The 23699-nt window shown below is 39.3% G+C and overlaps 1 protein-coding gene across 2 annotated transcripts in view; it reads left to right on the top strand.

Moving 5' to 3' along the window:
* The window catches only part of MEGF10 (multiple EGF like domains 10), a gene marked incomplete at its 3' end in the record, with an annotated part of 209697 nt that overhangs the window by 120408 nt on the left and 65590 nt on the right, over nt 1–23699 (top strand). For both annotated transcript variants that reach the window (XM_082835227.1, XM_082835228.1), the window contains one exon: nt 6387–6479. In XM_082835227.1, coding sequence (XP_082691353.1) covers nt 6387–6479 — 93 coding nt within the window. The remainder of the gene's footprint in view (nt 1–6386; nt 6480–23699) is intronic.

Here is a 23699-nt window from a genome sequence, read left to right as displayed (position 1 = left end):
GAGGCCACAACAGTGAGAGGCCTGCGTACCACAAAAAAAAAAAAAAAAAAAAAAAAAATTTCAATTGCTGATTGTTTCTTGCCAGTATATAGAGGTATAATTAAGTTATTTGTATTGGTTTTTATCTGCAAACTTGTTAAACTCTCATTATTTTAGTAGCTTTTTTTGTAGATTTCCATCAGACTGTCTATACATATATTTCAATAATCTATAACTAAAGGCAATTTTACTTCTTCCTACCCAATCTGGATGTCTTTTACTTCTTTTTTCTTGCATTATTACCTTGCTAGAACCTTCAGTACAATGCTGAGTAGAAATTATAAGAGTAGACATCCTTGTCTTCTTCCTAATCTAGGGGGTCAAGAGAATTTTTTTCAGGAATGGATGTTGGATTTTGCCAAGTGCCTTTTGGACATTTTTTGAGATAATTACTTTCTGCTATTATATATATATTTTTTTCAATTTAGGAACTGACTCACCAGAAAGATCTTCCAAAGGGGCAGTGTATGTTAGGAATCATGTTTGGCTGTGATAAGTAGATATCTGAAACATATATAGAGGAATTTTTAATTTTTATGTAATGAAAAGTCTGGAAGTGAGTGGTTTATGGCATTTATTCATCCATGCAAGAAATTCAGATCAAAGTGTTCCATGATTCCCTGGGCCCTTCCCTCAGATCTGCAGATTCAGCCTTTTTGTCTACACACCTGTCATCAGGAAGAAGAAGGAGATGGGGGATTGCTCTTACCATTGATCTCTCCCCCTATACTGTTTCCACATGGACACATCAATCCAGAAAGAGGGATGGAAATGTGGTTTCTTGCTGGTCACACCATTGTTCCTGGTGAAAGTGGCATTCTGTTAATAAAGGTGGAAGGAAGACTAGACATTAGGTATACAATTAGAGGTGTCTGCCAAAGACGCTGCTGGTAATCACTCTTTGTACTTGTCCTTCACATGCCTGAAAGCTCCATCAAGAATGGAAGGAAAGGAATTTTAGATATGGATTTTTAAAAATACATTTGCCAAGTGCAACTATCTAGACTTCCAGTGTTTTCTCACTCTCCATGACTGATCAGCAGTCTATGCACGTCACATATATGGACCACTGGTGGCTGTGGGGTGAGAGCCCCTGATCCTATGCAGTGGGTTTTGTAACCTTGGGGATGGGATGAAAAGAGGATGGAGTATGAGGCAGCTGCTTTTGGCACCTCTTTCCTGCAGCTTTATTACAAAGGTGTCTACTTCCTCGGCTCAGATGTTCTCTCTTTCCTGAGACCCCTCTTGATCTCACTCTAGTTGGAATCAATTGCTCCCTTTCCTCAGTTGCCACGGTATTTTTATGATTACTTTTTGAGATGTAATTCACATACCATAAAATTCAACTATTTAATGTGTATAATTCAATGGTGTTTTTAAAGCATATTTACAGAGTTGTACAATCAGCACACAATCAACTTTATAGTATTTTTATTTCCTCAATAAAGCCCTGTATCCATTAGCCATCACCCCACATTCACCCTCAGTCCCTCCCAGCCCTAGACAACCACTAATACACTTTCTGTCTCTATAGTTTTGCCTATTTAGACTTTTCATATAAATGGAATTGTTGAATATGGTTCAGAGTATTTGTTAATAATTCTGTATTACATCTGCATTCTGCTCTGCAGTTAGGTTTTGTGGAGCCTATATTTGACCTCCTCTGCAGACTAAGAGTTCCCAGTCTGCCATCTTTGTATCCATAGTAGTGCCTAGTAATGTGCCTGCTACCTCAGTAAATATTAAATTGAAGGAAAAGGGAATTCTCTTCCTTTTTATAAACAAACACAATAAGGTAGACTACAATGTAATGTCTGCAAATATGAAAACAAAATGATTCCTGTCTATAGTGAATACTGTAGTAGCAATTAGATTTTTGTAAAGACTTTGCATGTAATTGGCCTCAAACAAAAGTATGTAGTGGTTAAAGTTTATCTTAGGAGTCAACTCTCTGCTTTCTTTCTCTTCCTCATTTGAATCTTCTAACTCCCGACTCGCGGTTGTCTCGTACACCTGCCCTAATATCTGACCCAGCACAGCTACTACCATCCTCTTCCCTCCTGCCTCCCCACTGCCATCAAAACTCATCAGAAGTTTTGGTCCACTGGGATTCAGGCACCTGGGTTCACTCCTACTTCTGCCTCTAATGCCAGCTTCAAATATTGGGAGAATCATTCCATTTTCCCAGTCCCCATTTTCTTGCCTGAAAAATGCAGAAATGACGTTCAGTAAAGGCACCTTTAACTCTAAAAATCTATGTTCCTCTGTAGCAATTCCGAATAAAAAAATGAGCAAAAATAAGATTTGTCACTTATGCTCTTTATTCATGACATCAAGATAAAAGACACTTCTGGGGAAAGATGGATTAGGTGGAAGGTGTGTGTTTCTATTGGACAATTATTTTCAAGAGATACTTTGATCATGGAAACATTTTTCAAATTAACTTAAATGCATTGATTATAATATATCCTCTAGGACACAGGTAGGTACTGTGTTTAGAGATACAATTGGTTTAAAGGAGTCTTTAGTCTGCCCACTCTTACTTTCACCTTTCTGCCATACTCTAGGTGTAAATCCAAAGGGAAATATATATGGCAGAAGAGAAAACTATTGAGTACAGTTAGTAGCTCTCAGTATTAAAGGCAAATATTTACAAGTGAAAGAGGAATGAGATCCATGTCACTGGTAATGGGATTTAAATGGATTTAGGAGCTAAGGCTGAAATAGGAGCCTAATTAGAGAAGATTCGAGGGTCATCGGGTCAGTCCTCACCTGTCCATCAGGCAGACAGGCTGTCCACAGCTTTCAATTCATAGTTGTGGCATGTTCTTCTCATCAGTGTCTTTTGCCCCCCAGTTCTTGAGGGAGAAGATGCCTTGGCTGCTCTTTGCAACTTGATGTGTCTGCAGCGGTGTACCAAGTATGGTCCACATATTCAGCTTACATCTGGTCTCTGTAAAAGATTACTGAAAACTCAGAATGTGATATTAATGATTTTCTTAAAGAGAGATGTGAAAAAGAATCATATTGGATAGATTGTCTTTGCTAGCATTTTCCTGATTTTAATTGCCCTTTTAAAAATAAGAATAGTATAGGGAATAAAATGACAGTTTCCATGGATGAGAAAGCCATACTTAGGATAGTTCTTTTGTGCTTGTCCTTGAAATCTAAGCTATTGAACATTTGCTACAGGAGACCTCTGTTCCCTTTCTCATTTCCAGCTGACTTTGGAATTTTCTATATGACAAATTCATATCTTTAACCCACCTTGGGTTCTCACGTGGAGTTTGTTAGTCATAAAACTCAGCACCCAGAGTAGGTGGCATTTGAGGCTAAAAGAGGAAAGATGAAGCTGGGGTAGGAATCTAGCTCAGTCAGTTTCCTAGAGGCAGGCTCTGTGTTTGTCACCACATATGCCATGGTTAGTGTTACTGCAATTTGGAGAGTTGGGACATCAGAGAACACAGAGTTTTCTAGCTTGCTCTCTTCTCCTCTGTTGTCTCTCTTTGCTCCCACTGGTCTTGTGGGTGCTTGGTGAGAGCTGCTGCTAAATGTGCAGAGTCCCAAGCTGCGGGATAGGGCATGGAACAGAGATGGCCCTTGTGTGACAGTCTAATGTCATGTGGAGATTCTGCAGCACGGCAGGAGAATTGTGTGTTCTTTCCTTTGAGAATCTGTACCAATAATATTTTCCATTACTTAGATCATTATTTGACTTTAGGCTTCAATGCTTCAAGTTGATTCCTTTGACTCTAGCTTTAATTAAGAAAAAAAATCATTAGGAAAGCAGATTGTCCCTTCCAATTCCTAATTAACTTACAGACTAATTTGTTTTCTGCTATCTATTTACATTTTGCTTCAGACTTTAGCCAAATGTTATTATTTCAAGGTTTTCGTAGAAATAATCTAGATTTTTAAATTACCATGATAGGATTTTTTTCCATCTATTACAGTTGACTGGACTTCTTGGTGTTTATTTCATAAAACACAAAGTTCATATCATCAGGAATCAAGCATGAGAGTATTCGTATGATTATTCAGCAATCTCAAAGCATTTTGAAGCAGATCTCCTTTGATTTTTACATATAGAAATTCACTTAATATCCTTTTTTGTAATCAACAAAACAAGAGTAACAAAAAACAATCAATTGGTATCCAAGCATAAGCAATTCTGATTCCTAATCTTCTGGGACCCAGGTTTAGCTTATCATGCATTTCTTTACCCATTTTAGTAAAGGCCATCTTGATATTGGAGGAAAGGTTCTAGACCTGTTTGCTCTGTCTTACCTTTCTTTCTGGTTGATTCAGGTGGGTACAGTGGAAATCTTTTGGGGTTACTCAGGGGCTAAGAGCCAACACAACTACAACTAAAACCACAGTTTAATCTGCATTCTGTGTAGTGACTGTGCATATCAAGGAAGTATTTTAGGGGAGAGAAAGATGTGTAGTAAAAGAAGGTGAAAAGGAAGATAAGGAGTGAGAAAATGAAAGCAAACAGAAAAAAGCGGAGGAGCAAACTGAGACCTTCCCATGGAACACCCCCCAAAACCTTCCTCTCCTGGCCACCCGCTCTTTGTAGATAGGAAACCCCAGGTAGCTGTCATCCAATCCAGTGTCCTGGAAACCCAGAGATTTTCCAAGTTTCAAATAGTGGAACTGATTTTTCTGTCAAATGAAATTATGTGTAGATGCCTAAGATATAAAGACAAAGTAGTGTTTTATTAATATAGATATACCTTATAAGTTAACATTTATAACATTTTCTTAGTGTAAAATTCATGGGTGAGACCAACAAGAGTATTTTAAATAAACACAAAAATTTGAAATTTGAGGATATGAATGATACTTCTTTTCATCAACCATCATATCCAATTTCTGTGTTTTCTTTTCTTTTTTTTTTTCTTTTTTTTTTTTGCGGTACGCAGGCCTCTTACTGCTGTGGCCTCTCCCGTTGAGGAGCACAGGCTCCGGACATGCAGGCCCAGCGGCCATGGCTCATGGGCCCAGCCGCTCCGCGGCATGTGGGATCCTCCCTGACCGGGGCATGAACCCGTGTCCCCTGCATCGGCAGGTGGACTATCAACCACTGCGCCACCAGGGAAGCCCTCGAAATCTTTTTGATAAAAACCTTAGAAGTGATTATCACTTTTGGTCCAGCAATATATATATTACATACGTATATCCTATACTATATATACATATATATATATACAACATATATAAATATATATACACAACATATATAAATATATATACACAATATAGACTTACACACAGTATATAAATCACACAAAAGAATATTTAATGACATAGAAAGATTTTTTTCTCATTAAGTGGGAAGGCAAATTGAAAAATATTATGATTCTCTTTTTTTTTTCCTTAAGAGAGAGGTTTATTTTGCTTATTGGTATTTTATGTTTGGACAGTAGACCTGTTTTACTTTTGTAAAAAGTAAAATTAATGAAACTTACCTCTAAAGCATAGGATACCTTATCCCATCCTTAAATGAAATTCTGGAACATCTGAAATCCAAACTCTTCCAAGTTGTTCTCACAATTCCTCATATATCCAGGTATTTTAAAGAAGATTTAACCAACCTGAGTGGCACTAATGTTGAGGATAATGCTGATGTGCAACACAGCATATTTCTGATCCGTTTTTATCTGCCCACTGAGCTTTCCTTTGGAAATCATCAGACTAATTATCCACTCATGTTTGCAATGATACCCCTTATTTTCATGGGTTGGGTCACACCAGTGATATTCGCTAACAAAAGAGGAATTGAGATTTACTATTTCCTAAAGACCTGGGTGACATTTTTCGAATATTCTCCTCAAAGGAAAAAGGGCATCTAAGTCTGCTGTGTCATGGTTGTGAATAACATGTGCACAAAGAAATTTGACTATTGTTTCCAGTGAAGGTATTATGTAAAGGGAATACCTTTCAGACTACTCTTGTCGCCCGGGAGTCCTGAGATCTTGCTTTGTGGTTTGTTTGTGCATCCACATACGCTCCTCCTGAAACAAAGAGGATATATTTGGTAGTCACTGATAATTTTTTTAAAAAGTGGATTAGGCAATTTTCCTTGAAACTTCTTTGCTAATTTAGCATGAAGTAGAATTATATAGTAGAAATGAAGGAATTTATTTGGAGGTATCAAAATAAGAAGGGGAATTGTTTGGTTACACAGAGGACTGTAAGAGGGCTGAGGAACGGATTGAAGAAAATTATCAAGCATGCGTGTTGTTTTTAAGTGATACTTGAGACTGAGATGTGAAACAGCTGTGTTGTTGGGGTTTTTTTCTTGTGCCAACTTTCCTTATTTGATTGATTTTTCTCTCTGACAGCCCATTGTGCTGATAAATGTGTCCATGGTCGCTGCATTGCTCCAAACACCTGTCAGTGTGAGCCTGGCTGGGGTGGGACCAACTGCTCCAGTGGTAAGTTTCCACCTGCTGTTGTCTGTCTCCGGATGTTTTTGCTGTATGGGCCTCTTGTCTGCAGATTACATGAGCCACAGGTTTCCCTCTTCATCCCAATGCAAAATGTGGTGTAGATTCCCAGTCCAACTCACGAATACTGTTTCTTTTAAATCTCTACATGTATTATACACAGAACTGTTATGAATAGAGTATAAAGAAAGGTACTTGGAAAGAAGATTTCAATCATCTGATTCTTGTACTTCTGTGAATATCAATGCATTTTCCAGGGTACGGTCCAGAAGTTAGATTCCTTAACTCAGTAAGGCAGTTGTGGTAACACGGCTACTGTATTCCTGCGTCTGTTTTTACTTGTTCGTTTATCTAATATATTTTCTTGGTGATGAAAACTTACCACTTGTTGGTTCTAAAGCAGAAGTAAAATTGATATTTCCAATGCTTAACATATTTATCTTTGAATTCTGAGGTGCAAATAATAAGTACTTGCTCAGATTACTGGGGAGAATTATTGGTAATAAACGAAAATTCATGAACATTTAGGTATTAAATCAATTCATAATATAGTATATAATTTTTGTCCATTATGTTAGAATTATAATTGTAAAATGATGGTGTTTTGGACTATAAGCAGATTGCACTTAAAATCCTATATTCATTATTATGATATTAAATGATGGAATGTCATGTAATACAGTTGCTTTTCTAAATTTCACAGTTAAAACTTAGGTTTTCTGGCTAACTCCTTGCTGTGCGTGTAATTGTGCACTCTTCCTGTTCCTTTATACTTCGTTTTGCCTTGAAAAATGTGAGAAGGAATTGAAGTGCAACTAAATTGTAATGCATGAAACGTTTACATTTAGAGAAAGGGAAAAATAGTTTTAAAAATTAGCAGACTCTCATGACAACACAACTTTGTCCTCCTTGCTACCAAAGAATTTTCTGAAACTAGTCCAAAAGAACTTTAAGCTATGTAGATAAGCTGGTTTTAAGAATTTTTACTTGCTTTCATTTGGAATTGGGGAGATTACTCTTTATCTTGTTAGAACTACTTGTTTTAGACTTGTGATCTCTTGACTGCCTCTAAAACAGCATCTTCAGGGGAGGTCCTTATGCTGTCTGTGCATAGAACATTCCATGTGAAAGAGCCTTTTTGTCGTGTCCTAAACAGGGGTGTGTGTGTGTGTGTGTGTGCGCGCGCGCGCGCGTGCGTGCGCCTTTCTGCCCCGACAGGCTTCCCATTCCAATGGGTAACTGTCCTGCTGCGTTTTGTTAGCCTTCTGTTAGAGATCAGGAGGGGAGAGGGCACTTTGTTCACATGCTGTTGAGGCAAAATGTTTGGGATGTGGGATCTGGCTCATGTCCATTTTTCTGGCCAACTGACCTCAAATGCATTGTTGCTTTCATTGACTTTTCCAACTTAAAGATCAGTTGTGCCTACACATTTGGAAGAAAAATAACATTATTATATAAGCCATTGGGAAAGAGAAGAGTGGCTATATTCTTCATTTGAGAAATGAGATTTGTTACTAATTTCAGGGTGAGAATACTGTGGAATAACTTTAGTTGCAGTCATACTTTGTCCCCTAAGAACTGAAGCTTACCTCGAACTAAGAGATCAGACTAAAGAGTGTGTAAACAAAACAAAAGGTCTACATGGGTTTCAGACTCTCTAGAACTGATTTAGGCCTTCTAGAAAACAAGCTGTTGCTTTATTTCGGAGTTGACTGACTTTTGAATGAAGCCTCTAGAATTCTGACAACACATGTTCTTTCCATACTGGATGATGATATTGAGGTGACTTTTAGTTTATTCTCCACAGCTTATGTTTTGGCTTTATCATGAACAGAAGCATAAATAAATGTGGACAGATATCTGAAGGCTTTAAAGATGTTCTTAGAATACATTTCTGACACCTTTTTTAAGCACCTAAGAAAATGCTATTCTGAGCCAGAGCACTGAATTTTGTTACCTGGGTTTTATCTATAGCTGTTACCCTAATATCACTCATTAGGAAGTGTGTAATTTAGTTACTCTTGGCCAGATAATTCTTGAAGCAAATGCACACTCTAGTAATCTACTAAGTAGCAGAGTTAAAATGGCCTAATTCCCAAGGATTTTTATCTCTCTGCCCCCTCCTCTCTGGTTATTGTTAGGCATATATTTGATAATATATGTTAGATCCAGAAAATGATTGCTTTTTTAATGACACGAGTTCCTTGTATTAGTCAGGGTCCAATCAAGAGACAGAAACTGCAATAATTTTTTTGAGTAAACCTTTCATTTTGGAACAATTTTAGAAGAGTTACAAAGAGAGTTGACAGTTTCCATACACTTGCATCCAGTTTTTCCCTTAACATATTAAGTTACCATTAGCTTGCCAAAAGAAATTGACATGAATACACTACCAGTTAGTTCCTTACTAGTATATTACTATTGAACAAACTCTAGACTTTATTTGGATTTTATTATTTTTTCCATTAATGTCCTCTTTCTGTTCCAGGATCTAGTCCTGAGCACTGCACTGCATTTTCACATCTCCGCAGTCCCCTCTGGTCTGTGACAATTGCTCAGTCTTCGTTTTTCATAACTTGACAACCTTGACGAGGACTGGCCAGATATCCCGCAGAATGTCCCCCAGTCTGTGTTTTCCTCATGACTAGACTAGGGGTCCAGGTTATGAAAATACCACAGAGTTGAAGTGCCTGTCTCATTATATCGTATCAGAGGTATGATGATATTCACATGACAGCACTGATGGTGTCATCACTTGGTTAACCTTCATCATTTGGTGATGTGTAGTGTTTGCCAGGTTTCTCCACATAAAGTTACTATTTTTCCTTTTCCTTTTTCTCTGAGAATACGTCAGTAAGTCTAGCCTACCCTCAAGGATGAAGGGTAGAGATTACGCTCCATGGTTTTTAGGGGGAGAATATCTACATATGTTATCTGGACATATTCTATAAGGAAGATTTATTTATTCTCTCCCATTTAATCAATCATTTATTCATATCAGTGTGGACTTATATATATTTACATGAGAAGTCAATATTATATTGTTTATTTTGTTGCTTAAATTGTTCCAGCTTTGGCAACTGGGAGTTCTTTTAGGTGGCTTCTGTGTCCTTTTCATACGCCATTGTCCTTTTGTTTGGTCGTTTTGTTTTGTTTGGTCTTTTGAGCAGTTCCTTACTTTCTGCTACTGTAGGATACTCCAAGCTCACTTTGTTTTTTTCCTGCTTCAGTCCTAGAATGAGCCATTGGAGAATGGTATTTAGAAACCAAGATCTGGGTGCTGGTGTGCTCGCTGCTCCTGGAACGCATAGTAACTTGAGTAGGGAAAGTTTATTAAAAAGAATCATTAGCTATAACACGAATTTGGTGTAGAGATTGGCTAGTAGAAAGTAGATAACACTCAAAAGAATACAGGAATGGCAGAAATAAGGAGCATCCACTACTCCTAGGGCTGAGATAGAATACCCAAAGAGGAAGCCCCAGTAACGGTGTGATGCAGACCTTGTTAGAGCACAGCCACAGCTCACTGAATGGCAGAGAGACTGCCATGGTACACCCCTAGTGAAACTTGCTGGAAATCTGCTTTCTGGAACTTGCCAGAAATCTGTTCTATAGGATGCTTGAGAAAGCTGTTCTGGAGAAGTGTCTTACCAGAAGCACTCTGCTACAAAAAAGCCCAAGGGGGAATGCCAGGGCAAGTTGCTGGCTGATGGGTGCTGCTAGCCACAGTGCACTGTAGGAGCTGGATGCTGAAGAAGCTGCCTGTGCTGGAGAAGCCACTCCCACTGTGCTGACAGGGAAGGGGCTGGGTGCTGGAAGAGCCATGGGCACTTCTGGAGTCAGCTGAGCTGGCACACTAGAACCATGATGGGCAACACCTTCCTCCTACAGTGTCTCTCTGGCACCCTGCAGAAAACGCTTAACAGTCAGCCAGCTGGCAAAGGAAGAGTACTTAAAGGGCCCACATCCATTTTTGTAGATAAAAATGAAGGATAAATTTAGCCCTGAGAGACAATAAAGTGATAACTGGTCCAGTCCACTCCTTTGTTTACTCAGCTCTTCTGTGCACCTTTCTACACACATTTGAATTCTTGTACATCAACAAAATGACTCTGCCTTTCCATCTAATAAAATACAGCCTGACATCTTACAAGTTAAGATGTTCTCACTCTTTTCCCAAAATTAGGAGATGCAAGTCCCCAAAGTCCTGGTATCCATAGCTGGTTATATTAATTTTTCCTGAAATTCAGATGAAGTACCACAGAATATTTTGCTACCTAGATACTAAAGTTATCTTCCAACAACTTTTATTTTATATAAAGTTAAATAAAAATGCAAAGAGCAGAAAAAAAGAAAATAGCTTCTACAAATAAACACATAGATGTAGAAAGCAAAGAGAAATGTTAAAAACTACTACAGGCCTCTTTTCTGTAATTAGTCACATGCTGTACTTGTATGTATGGCCTCCTTCTTCCCCATTTCATATTTCTCCCTCTCAGCCCAAACCTCAGCTACTTAGGGTTCTTCATCTGGAGGAGTGACTCAAACCTCCATTCCTGAAGGATCTGAATTCTCAGTTGTCCTGCCTTTTATTGGTTGTTGACACTTTCCATTAGCCTTTACTACCAGATGTGGAAGTACCAAGAGGTGCCCCAAAGAATCCCTTGGGTTCCAGACGTAGTTCAGCTTTCTCCCGTTATGCAGCAGCAGCCCAGTTTCCCTGGGCTCATCAGGATCAATCATTCCAGGCAGAAGAGTAACTCATTTCCATAGCCGTCTCTCTGTGTATTTTTTCCTTCCCAATATACATGGGAAATTAAGAGTCTGACAGCACCTTCACAAGCACAAATTTAAAAAGCCTTCCCTTGGAGGTTTAGTATGACTGTTTACCTTGTCAGTGGATGGACGGATTCCTATATATGGTATACAGTCAGTGTTCCTGGGTCTCAATGTATTTTCTGTATGAAAAACCAGGTGTGTCAGAGAACTGAACATGGTTTGTTTCCTTGAAGTGAAATCATGATTTATTTGACGACTTGGGCATATTACCTCTTTTTAGGTTTGATTAAATGATTTTTTTTTAAAAAAAAGCATGCATGTATTTTACTTCTATTGGCATCCTAAAGAATACCCTAGCCTATGTGACATTATCTTAGCTCTAGTTCTCTCTTTCCTCCTCCTTCCTGTTCTCTCTCTGTTCCTCCTCCATCAGTATCTCTTATCTGTTCATCAGTCCTGTATTTCTCTTCCTCCCTTACTGGATGATGACTCCTGGAGGGCAGGGGCTGTGCATTGTTAATGTCTTTGTTAATGCCTGGAGGCCTGTGCATTGTTAATGCCAGGCCTCCACTGTGCCTGGCATGTGATTGGAGAGCAGTAAATGCTTGTTTCATTTAATGAGATTGAATGTATGATTCTGAGAAGGTCATTCATGTGTTCATAGTTTGAACTTTCATTGAATACTGTGTGCAAGGAACTGTGCTGGATGCTGCAGATAAAGAAACCAATGAGGAATAGTTGTTGGTTCCCACAGAGCTCGCAGCCTGGAGAAAAGTAGACAGACGTGTAAATGTCTCGTCCTGAGAAAGAGAACAGCCTCAGGAGAAGAGGTGGATTGAGGAAGCTAGAAATGGTGGTGGGTAAAGTAGTGAGAGGTTTTCTGGCTGGACTAGAAAGAAGGGCCTAATGTTGTGCTGGGGACAGAAAGCAGACTGCTGTGGGGTGAGGGGTGATGCAAAGATGCTAAAGCATAGACTCCTCTTCCAGAAACTTAACTGGGAAGTCAACAAGGAAGGGTAAAGAGATAGGGAGTTAGTAAAAGACAAATGTAGGCTCAAGAGAAAGTTTGGTGTTTGTTTGCTTTTTTTTCTTTTGCGGTACGCGGGCCTCTCACTGTTGTGGCCTCTCCCGTTGCGGAGCACAGGCTCCGGACGCGCAGGCTCAGCGGCCATGGCTCACGGGCCCAGCCGCTCCGTGGCATGTTGGATCTTCCCGGACCGGGGCACGAACCCATGTCCCCTGCATCGGCAGGCGGACACTCAACCACTGCGCCACCTGGGAAGCCCTGTTTGTTTGCTTCTGATTGTGTTTAAGGTGAAAGAGGCTGAGAGGATGGTGAAAGAAAAGACAGAGTCTGGAGATTGAATTGAGAGTTCATTTAATCGAGGGAACACAGCTCCTGAGAAGACGGATGGGATCCTGACACTGATGGAAGGATTAGTGTGAAGTACTTCCCATTCCCAACAAAACGAGGGAGGAAAGAGTGGCAGGCAGGATGTCGATAGGTTTCTGGGCTCAGGAGCTCACGGGCAGTGGGGAGGAGCATCTGAGTGAGTTCATATTTGATGACCTTTCTTCTCTTGGTAAACTGGGGAAGAGATAATCTGCTGATATCAAGGGAAGCAGAAGTTGGGTACGTTGATAATGATGATGACAGCAATAGTTCTCCTCTATTGAGAGCTTAGTATGTGCCAAGCATCTTTGTAAGGGCTTTACAGCTTTACAGGAACTAACTCATTTAATGCTCAACAGATGAGATGGTTACAATTCTTGTTCCTATTTTACAGATGAGAAAATAGAGGCACAGAAAAATTAAGTGTCTTGCCTAAGTTTATACTTCTGGTAAATAGTGGAACCAGACTCGCATCTCTTTCACAGCCAGTAATTTAAATAAGGATCTGGTGCCTCCTGGAGCTGGAAAGGAGATTTGGTGAAAGTAATAAGGGTCAGTGAATGAGAGCAGGAGGCAGGACTGATACCACCAGACAAAAGAGCAAAACAAAAGTTCCTGAGAGGTGTCGAGGGCACACTAACATGTCATTTAAAATGACACCAATTTGGTTGAATGCGTTTGTAATTTCCTCATTTGTAACATTAAGAATGTTGGGCAAGATCGTATTTACGATCCCTTTCAAACCTATGATTCTATGTGTGATTTACTCTCATAAATATGTGTCTGCAATCCCCGAGATCTTTCTTTGTTTTGGAAACCCTTTAAACCTTTTGTATGAGTAGCAATAATACATTTGTTCTCTCAACCCATATAATTCTATTTATGATTTTCTAAAGGTCTATAGAGAAATTTATTTCTCCTCTGGCTATAGGGCACATCCCAAAACACATGGAGAGTCCTAAATCAGCCAGCAGCCAGCAAATAGTTTTCAAATGCTTGTTCCCTAGGCTTTTGACATTAGTACCAATTAGAAACAAAAAATGGAACTTAATTTTGGTCTAGAAAATCCAAACTGGGGTTTATTTAGTCACCAATAGCATTTCTGGTTAAATGTACTTGGAAGTAGTGAAAACATGCCTAGGAGGCCAGACTAGCTCAAACATTTTCAGGTACAACATTAAGAGTACTGATAACCTTTTAGATAAAGCAAGCACGCTGTGCTGCTCGGAATAAGTAATAAGAATTTGCCTGCAGGATATTCGAATGGGGGAATCCATTTGAAGGGTATTACAAGCCAGAAATTGTAGGGCACAAAAAGCTGACTTGTTCACCAGCAAAGTCTGCTGTAAAGGTCTATTGACTGGGTACAATAGAGGATCGATGTTGTCTGGGGAGAGAAGTCACCGGAGCTCAGTCCTCAAGGCAAGTCGTTAACATACCCATCACCCTGTCAGAATTACTTTCGAAATCAGGTTGATGGAGCAGCAGAATAAGAGTGGATCATTTGGGTTCACTGGCATGAGGGCTGGACATTAATGACAGGTGGGAAGGACTGAGCTTGGGATGAATGGTTCATCAGAACTGCCCAAAAGCAATTTCACTGATGGACTGCCTGAGTATCTTGATAGAGGTCGCACACAGAAACTGCTGATTTTGCCTCTGTGAAGGAGTCTGAAACCCGGGCTTTTGTTGGTTACTCTCTGGAGGGGCAGACAATCTCTTCCACCTCCACCCACCCAACTCCCTGTTGGAACTGAATGACAGTAGACTTAGTGCCTCTCCATTCTGTGCTGTCTCTTTGCCTCACTTTCCTTGGCTTAAAATAAGCTTCAAAGTATCTGTGTCATATGCTTGTGAGAATTAAATGACACAATGGCATGATAATGGCTCAGTAAATGGTACTTACTTACAATTCCTTGTGTGACAACTGTGCCTTCCACCAGACTTCACATCAGACTGGTCTGTGGACTGGAGAATGGATGGAGGGGCTCTTTGAGGACATCTCGTTTCGCCCAGCAGGCCACACCCTTCTAGAGCAGGAGCCTCTCTTTGTCCAGAGTTGCTTGCCAGGAGGCTCCCCAGACAGAGCCCTGGTGCAGTTTTTTGCATTATCTCCAACCTCTGACCATTAATGTCCTTACCAGATGAATTCACGTCTGGTTCGTATTGCTCGGGGCACGGTGAGAACACTATAGATGTTTATGTTACTAGCGCTAGTTGGTTCACATGCTGTAAAGACAAGGCTGGGCTGTCATTTTATTTAACTCCACTCCACACACATCATTTATTGATATGTTTTCCTTGTTTTTTTTTTAACTTTGTGTAACCTCCCTCTACATCTGTTTATCAGAAAATCTTGGTTCAACCTGAAAATATAAGATAATCTAACCTTTTCCTACTCTCTACTCCTGCCACTCAAATCCAAGCCACCGTCCTCTCTTAATTGGTGATCACAATAGTCTCCCTACTGTTGCATCCACTTTAGCCCCACTCCAGTCAGTTCTCTGTATTGAGACCAGAGTGATCTTGTAAAACTGCACTTCAGAGCATGCTGCTCCCCTTCCCCAAACTCCCCAATATTTCCCATTATGGTTAGAATAAACACCAGAGCCCTGATGTGACCCACCAAGCCCTGTTTGATCTGTCCCTCCCTACCTTCCCGGCCCCTTCTCATCCCACGGCTCGCTCAGGGTACCACACTGCTCAGCCTCTGCCTACCTTTCTTGGAACACAGTAGCTTCATTTCTGCCTCTGCACTTGATATTTCCTCCGCCTAGAATACTCTCCTCCCTGGAACTTTATGTGGCTGGCTTCTAATTTAGGTCAACGAACTTTCAATCTATGTGTCACCACCAGGAGAGGCTTTCCCTGACTACATAAAGAATATTCTCCCATAACTATCTATTATGTCGTCTTTTTAACACTTTTTTATGGCACTATCTGAAAATACTTCATTTGTTTTTTTGTTTGTTTGGTTTTGTTTTTTTTGTCTGTATTCCCCTCCAGGATAGAAGGCCCATAGAAACGTGAATTGTGTCTGTTTTATTCACTGCTGCCTAGCTAATTTATTCACCTAATGTCTAGCACAGTGCTGGGCACCCAGTGATTCTCAATAAATACTTGTGGAAGGAAAGAATGAAGGCATAAATGTTCCAGGAGCAGTAATGGATATAAACATGAGATATGAGAGATGAAAGACCCTGCCTCTTCTTTCAAATGCTTTCAGTTTAATAGAGGGATTGGAAGTCCATCTACAAATATATAGGCAAAGCATCTGGAGAAGTCAAGGAGGACATGGTCAAAGGTCTTCTAGAGAAAGGGCATGACCTGAAGTCCTTCCTTCAGTGGCCTTAAGGGAGCTCAGGCTCCACTTTGGCTGTGTGCAAGGCAGGCTCATTCATCCTTGGTGAATTCCCATAAACTAACAGCTGCAGTAAGATTGTAGAAGCCAGGCAAGATGAACTAGGTGTCAGTTCCATAAACTTTGAAGAAGTTGTGTAGTAAGACAGCTCCTCACCCTCAAAAGAGGAAAGGTTTTACCTTACCTGTAAAATCAGGGAGACTAATACCTGATTTTAGTAAAGCCATGTACATTTCCTCTCATAAGGTTATGCTGTTAATTGGCTAAAATTAAGTGCTCTGGTTTAATATATAGTCCGGTATCTTTCATGACTATATCAAATTTCTTATTGTTTGTGATTGTGTCAAAGAATGTTTTTTAAATACTTGAAAACTTCCTCAGGGCAGATAAGAAAAAAACCTGTTTTTTCCTTCTTTGGTCAAAATATCTTCTAATTCATTGACAACCAAGTTGACTTTAAAAAGTTTGAATATTTGTACATATATGTTAGAGCAAAGTAATCATGTTTGACATGTGTAAATTAATAAAGTGTAGAAAGTAATAAAACAGTAACATTTATACTACTTATAAAGACTGTTTCAATAGGGTAAGTAGTAGAGGTTATAAGTGCCCTGCCTCTGGGCCATAAATGGTGTCTTAAAATTCTGTGAAAACCTAATGGTTTTACTACTCACTACTCTTGCACAAAGTGAGTGGAAGTAAATTCCAAAGAAAGTTTAAATTTTAATGGAATTGATTTGAACTTGATATTAGTATATAGCCGTGAATTTTTGTTCATGTATTAAAGAAAAGCCCCTTTATCCTTACAAATAAAAATAGCCTCATGTTGTAAAATTAGTATTACACAAACCAGATTTATCCATGCTGTAAATTAGTTCTTAGAATATTAGACTGCATCAGAGTTAAACAGTTCTTTAAGACACCATAAGCAAAGTTAAAAGAGAAAGAAGAGAATGGAGAAAGATTTCTGCAACGTATAAAACAAATGATTAGGGCTTCCCTGGTGGCGCAGTGGTTGAGAGTCCGCCTGCCGATGCAGGGGACACGGGTTTGTGCCCCGGTCCGGGAAGATCCCACATGCCGCGGAGCGGCTGGGCCCGTGAGCCATGGCCGCTGAGCCTGCGCGTCCGGAGCCTGTGCACCGCAACGGGAAAGGCCACAGCAGTGAGAGGCCCGCGTACCGCCAAAATAACAAAAAAACAAACAAACAAAAACAAATGATTAGTATATAGGATATGTTAAGAACTCCCACAAATCAATAAGGAAAAAAAACCCCTCAACTTTAGATTAGGCAAAGGATACAATAAAGTAATTCAAGGCAAGGAAACCTGATTGGCTAATAAGCATATGAGAATATTTATCTTTGTAATAACTGAGGAAGTGCATAATGAAGGAACATGATGTCATTTTTCACCATCTGATTGGCAAACGTCTAGAAGTCTGACAATATCAAGTGTTAATGAAGATGTGAAAGGAAGCTTGCACACACTGCTCTCAGGAGGGTAAGTTGGCAGAGTAACTTTGGAGAGCAGTTTGGCTGCCTCTAGAATAATATGTTGATTTGTGTACACCATAGGATTAGGTAATTTTATTTTGACTTCTTTATCATCTGTCTGTATACCTTGGAGAAACCTTTGCATACATGTATAGGGGATATAGTCTTTGCATCTTTGTAACAGTGAAAATTTGGAGACAAGTAAAAATGGCCTTGAATATGAGAAAAGATAGATTTATTGGAGGTTGTTAATACAGTGTAATGCTGTGTAGCCATTCATTCCTATAAATTTCTATGTAGTAATACACTGCATTAAAAGATGTGTCAACATTAGTGGATCTCAATATCGTAATATTGGGTGAAAACAAGATACACAGTGATATAAACATTTTAATAGAAAACTAATAAATTCATAAAAGTTATGCAATATATTAATAATATATTAATTCATGCAATATATAATTTTTGGACACACAAGCAGACTAGAATGATACACATTAAAATCATGACAGCGGGGACTTCCCTGGTGCCACAGTGGTTAAGAATCCGCCTGCCAATGCAGGGGACACGGGTTTGAGCCCTAGTCCGGGAAGATCCCACATGCCGCGGGACAGCTAAGCCCGTGTGCCACAACTACTGAGCCTGAGCTCTAGAGCCCGCGAGCCACAACTACTAAAGCTCACGTGCCTAGAGCCAGTGCTCTGCAACAAAGAGAAGCCACTGCAATGAGAAGCCCACACACTACAACAAAGGGTAGCCCCCGCTCACCGCAACTACAGAAAGCCCACATGCAGCAACAAAGACCCAGCACAGCCCAAAATAAATAAATAAATTTATTTATTTTTTAAAAAAATCATGACAGTGGTTCCCATTGAGGAAGGAATAGGGAAAGAACTGAAAACAAGGTACAAAGGAGATAAAAGGGACTTTAACTGTAATGTGTTATTTCTTGCATTAAATGATGAAGCAAATGTGATGTAATGGTCACAACAGTTAATTCTAGGTTGTGAGAACGTGGGGCTTTGCTATAGTAGTACTTGTCTTCTGTGGTTAAATTTTTTTTTTTTACTCAAGAAAACTTAAATTTTTCAGACCATCCTGTTAGCACTGAGGGTTTGAGACCGGATTTTCCTTACTGTTGGGTTTTAAGCAAATCATTTAAGGCTTCCGCCTTTTGGCCTCTCACATCCAGGATGAAGATAATAAGTACTTGCACCGTGGTGGTCCTGAGTATGTATCCTTCAGTGCACATCCTGAGTATGTATCCTCCAGCCCACCTCTTCTGGAAGCCTTCTCCCCTCCCTGCTCTCCTCTGCCCAGAGGCGCAGTGGGTGCAAGTCCTCTGTGTTTGAGTGTTCTGTGCACTGCAAGACTTAGCACATTCTTTTCTGATGAGTCTCACTGTTGGCCAGTCTCTTCCAGTAGACAAAGAAATCTTAGCTATAGGACAGGTCTTAGGGAGGAGCAACAGTAAGTACTCAACAAACAGAACTTAGTAACCATAGAAGCTGCTTTGTACATTTTTAATGGAAGAATAAATGAGCAAAAGAGCAAAAATATGGCAAGACTTTATAAAGCAGGATATCCCATAATGGCTCCCAAGGTCGTTGTTTTTCTTTTGACTTCAGTGAATTAATGTAATCCCCCCAAATCCCTTACTTAATCCCAGCCTACAATTTATATCCTTGAGATTTCCCTCCACTGTGAATAGAGTCATCAATATGCTCTCGTTGAGAGACATCAACATTCATATTTAGAAACATTAAAGAATGAACATTTCACACCCTTTTTTCTGGTTCATAATTTGGGATAAGCATGCACTGATGTTATAAAATGACAGTTCATGCTTCGAAAATTCATTTAATAAACATTTTTTAAAGAAGAAGAATAAAGGTTCTCTCTCTCGGCCACTGAATAATATTAATATAAACGGCACTGGGTGGTTGTCCATAGTGATTGCTGGCACTCTGTCAGCTCTCCAGCCGGCTTTTTGACATGTGAAGGACATGAGGTTTTAGTGCTTTCAGAGGATCTGGAAAATACATTTTTATTGTTCTTCTTCATGGATGGAGAAGCTTTACAAACTTGTTTTATTTTTAAAGCACTTGATGTTTTGAATGAGGATCTTTTCTTCTACATTAACAAAGGGAATGACACACCATAGCCTTGTTAGCCTGAGGCACAAGGAATGAAATCACAGGGAGATAAAAGACCCTGAGGGAACCAAGGCTTGGGAAGAAAGTGTGTATATTTCAGGAAGAATCATGTTTTTCTATCCTTTGAGACAGCAGAAAATTATTTTGGTCTCTTTTGAAACCCACAGCACTCTGTAGAGATGTTTTCTTGAAAGTGACTTATTTGTGCTTTGTCTATATATGAGAATATGAAGGGCTGAATTTTCTTTCCTATTAAATTCTCTCATAATCACAGATTTTCCTATATTTAAAGTCAATGGAGAACATCACGGTGAAACTCCATGTAAAAATATATTTTTAAGTCCGTATAGCTAATAGATGCTTGACATTTAGATGTTAAGGGCACTTACAGTCTTAGTTACTTTAAACAGCAACCCTGGTGAGGGTAGTTATGTATTATAAACTGATGGCACTTTCCCTATAATAAACATGAGTTGCAAGATTCAACACACTATCCCGTTGTAAGTATCTGGTAGAGATGTATCCACAAAGTTCTTGAAACCCATATAGTTCTACAGTTTTACCTCTTCGATCCCAGAGGTGTTAAACCAAGGTAAAACAAAAACAAAAAAAACCGGACTATTCAGTTCATCTAAAGGTTTCTTTATACCAAACACAAGCACACAGAATTGGGCCCTTTTGTTTTTCGCTGTAATTCAGAACCAATTGCTTTAAAAAAAGCATCTTATACTTCAAACTGTGTTTCAAGGCTGTTTCTGTGGTCTTGGTGGGTGTAGATAAGCTGGGGAAAAATCAAGTCCTGGAATTGACGCCTTCTAATATGGCAGGATTCTTTAGATTTTATTTATGACCATCTACTTCTTTATGCTAAGGGGAGGATTATTAAGAAGTTCACATGTTTGTTTCTAAGTTTCTCCTGTTATATTTCTGGGCTCCATGTATGAGCCTACACCTCTGAACACGTTAATCGTCAGCAAGTGAGCAATTTCTAAATCCAGTTTTTAATTGACAATGAAGAATAGGATGTAAATTAACGCTGGTTTTCATCCCAGGTCTGAGCTTTTTCCAATTGGCTTTATAAAAATGGATGAAAAGGGTGATACACCAGGGCTTGTTTTTACTTTATGGAGTTACTGGGCAATTTGTTTTGGAATTCACATTGTGAGAACCAAGTTGTCCTTTTTGGCATGAATGATTCATGCAAGACAAACAAATAATGAAAACCACCGACAGGCCTGTTATTCCAGCCTCATATACAGCTGGAGGATGTTTTTCTAGGGGTGGGACGCTCCACTGTGCCAACCACGGAATAAAATTTCTGCTGCTACCAGATCTGTGCTGTGTCACACATAGCAACAAGTACTTGTGATGTAATTAGTACATTTCACCATCCCCATTTTACCAAAAGAAAATTAAGTATAATAAAGGTCAGGGACTTGCTCAAGTTTCCATTCCTATGAAGTTGCAGTGTTCCTGCTAAGGTCCAGGCCTGTCTAATGCTAAGTGATTGTACCCATTTCTTGAGCCAGCTAGTGATTGATGAATTTTGTAACAAGGTGAATTTGATGGTAACCATCACTTCTTTCTCTAAGGGAAAAATGATTTCATCCTTTTTTTTTTTTTTTTTTTTTCTGCTGAGGGAGTCCTTTGGATGAGACAATGTATTCATGTGCCCTTGTTCTTTCCTCTGGAGTATCTGTCCATTTGGCATTTCTCTGTATCTCTGATTGTTCTCCTTTCTTTATTCTTGGTCTACACAAAAACAAGAGATTTACTAAACCATCTCTCATTTGTTCAAAGATTTTTCCTAATGCCTTGTTTTTGTCAATACATGCATGGCTATGGACATGTTGGAACATTTCTTATCAAACCATTCTGATGAACCTGCTACTAACACTTTGAAGCCTGGGAACTCTCATTTTAGGCAAACAAGTATTACTTCTCAAATATCTGTGACACTTTCGTCCTAGAAGGTTCCCCTTTGAAAAGCAGGCCAGTAATGAGCACTGATATCAGATCCGGTAATTGATGAGCATTGCTCACTTGGGATGGTCCACAGGGTGTGTGGAAGAGCACAGATATGGAAGCATTGATGGGTTTGGGTTGAACCCTTGCTTTTGCCACCTGAATGCTAAGGCTAAGTGACTGAGCAAATTATCATCTGAGTCCATTTTTCACATGAAATGTTGGAGTAATTATACCCATCTTATCGAGTTATTGTGAGGTTAAAATAAAGTAGCTGCATAATGCTGACACATGTTCAAAACTCAGTGTATCTTGGAACCTATTCTCTCTCTCCCTGTCCTTTGCGTGGAAAACTGGACTGCTTGAAGTGAATTAGGAGAGGAGGATGTACCTAGAATTGTGATGATGGTTTTAAGGTTTCTCTGCTTGTCCAAGTTAGTTATCCTGCTCTGCATGCACAATCACTTTCATTCACTCACCAAATGTATCTTGAGAGCCAGCCATGTGTCAGGTACTATACAGGCCTAGTTTTCAGGTTAGAGTACTCCTTAGCAGGCCAGCTGATAGCATCAGTACTGTTTTCACAGTGAGTTCACTGCCCTTTCTGTTTGCATAGAATCATTTTCAACTTACAGAAGCTCTTCAGATTTAACCATCTCCTTAATTTTATTTTCTCTTTGAGAAACGCCCTATGTTCTCACTACTGAGATAATTTCCTATTTTCAGTGCCCCTGAATATTGAGTCACTGGCTGACCCCATAGGCTCGCTCAGTGAAAGGTCTTATCGTTGGCTGCTCCGCCTTAATGGATCATATTAGATGAAAAACATAATTGTGGGATATTATGTTTAACCAAAATACGTGATTTCACTACTTCAGGAGCAGAATGGACTTGTGAAAAGTGCTTGGACTTTTGTTTGCAGACAACCTTGGGTTTAGGTACTGACACCACAGTCTGGTGTTTTTGGACATTTTACCTACATGTTTTCATCCTAAATATCCTCCATGTGCTGAAGGTGATAATGACACCCACCTTGTCAGTGCTGTGAGGACTGGAGAGAGGTGTGTAAAGCATGGAGCACAGAACATAGCACAGTATAAATGCTCAGCAGATTGAACTATTTAAAAATGTAAATTTTTGCTTGCTTTTCTCCTCCTGCCAAAAGGATACATTCAATTGCAGAAAATTTAGAAAATCTAGTTAATCTAAATGAATAAAAAAAAAATCACGCACAGTCTTAAGACCCAGAGTTACCCAGTGGTCCCATTGGCCCACAGAGTGTTTCAATATCTGTCTCTCTGTTTCTGTGTCTTTCTCATTCTCCCTCTTCTCCTCCCTTCCCCACATATTAGGTTCAACCATATACAGTTGCTGATATTAGGCCATTTTTGACCTAAGTTAATGACAATTTCATCTAGTTTATTCTAATCTGTTGCTAAAATTGGATCATGTGCTACATATTTTTAATCTACTTTTTACAGTTACAATATTGTAAACATCTTTCAAGTTCATTAAATATTCTTCTATAATATCACTTTTAATTGATGCATGGTATTCCATTGTATGATTATACCAAAATTTTTTTCACCAGTCCTTTCACCAGTGCTAGAAAATTAGGTTGTTTCTAATTTTTTTGTTGTTATAAACAGTGCTGTTATAAGCATCCTTAAAGCTTGGGCAGGGGTAGAATAGAGTGGTTTAGAATCCAGACTGAAGATGGGAGGTCTGTTCTTCACCCCTCTTTGCCTGTGTAACTTTAAGCACGTCACCTGGATCTCAGTTTCTTCTTCTATAAAATAGGGGTAACCGTAGTCCCTGCTTCATAGGGACACTGTGGTCATTCATCTATTTCAGGTGCTTAGAACAACGTCTATGGGCACAATGTAAGTATTACTAATTGTCTTTACACACTTATGTTTGTTTCTCTTAGAAAAATCCCCAAAGATGAATTTATGAGTAAAGGGCTTTTGATACACTTTCCCAGACTAATCTCTAAACTAGATGTGGTATCTGCTATCCCATAATAGTGCATAAGCATGCTGATTTTCCCAAAAAAGGG

The sequence above is a fragment of the Leucopleurus acutus genome (assembly GCF_964270905.1).
Source record: "Leucopleurus acutus genome assembly, chromosome: 3".
Taxonomy (NCBI): Eukaryota; Metazoa; Chordata; class Mammalia; order Artiodactyla; family Delphinidae; genus Leucopleurus; species Leucopleurus acutus.
This window is presented reverse-complemented; position numbering and strand designations above follow the sequence as displayed.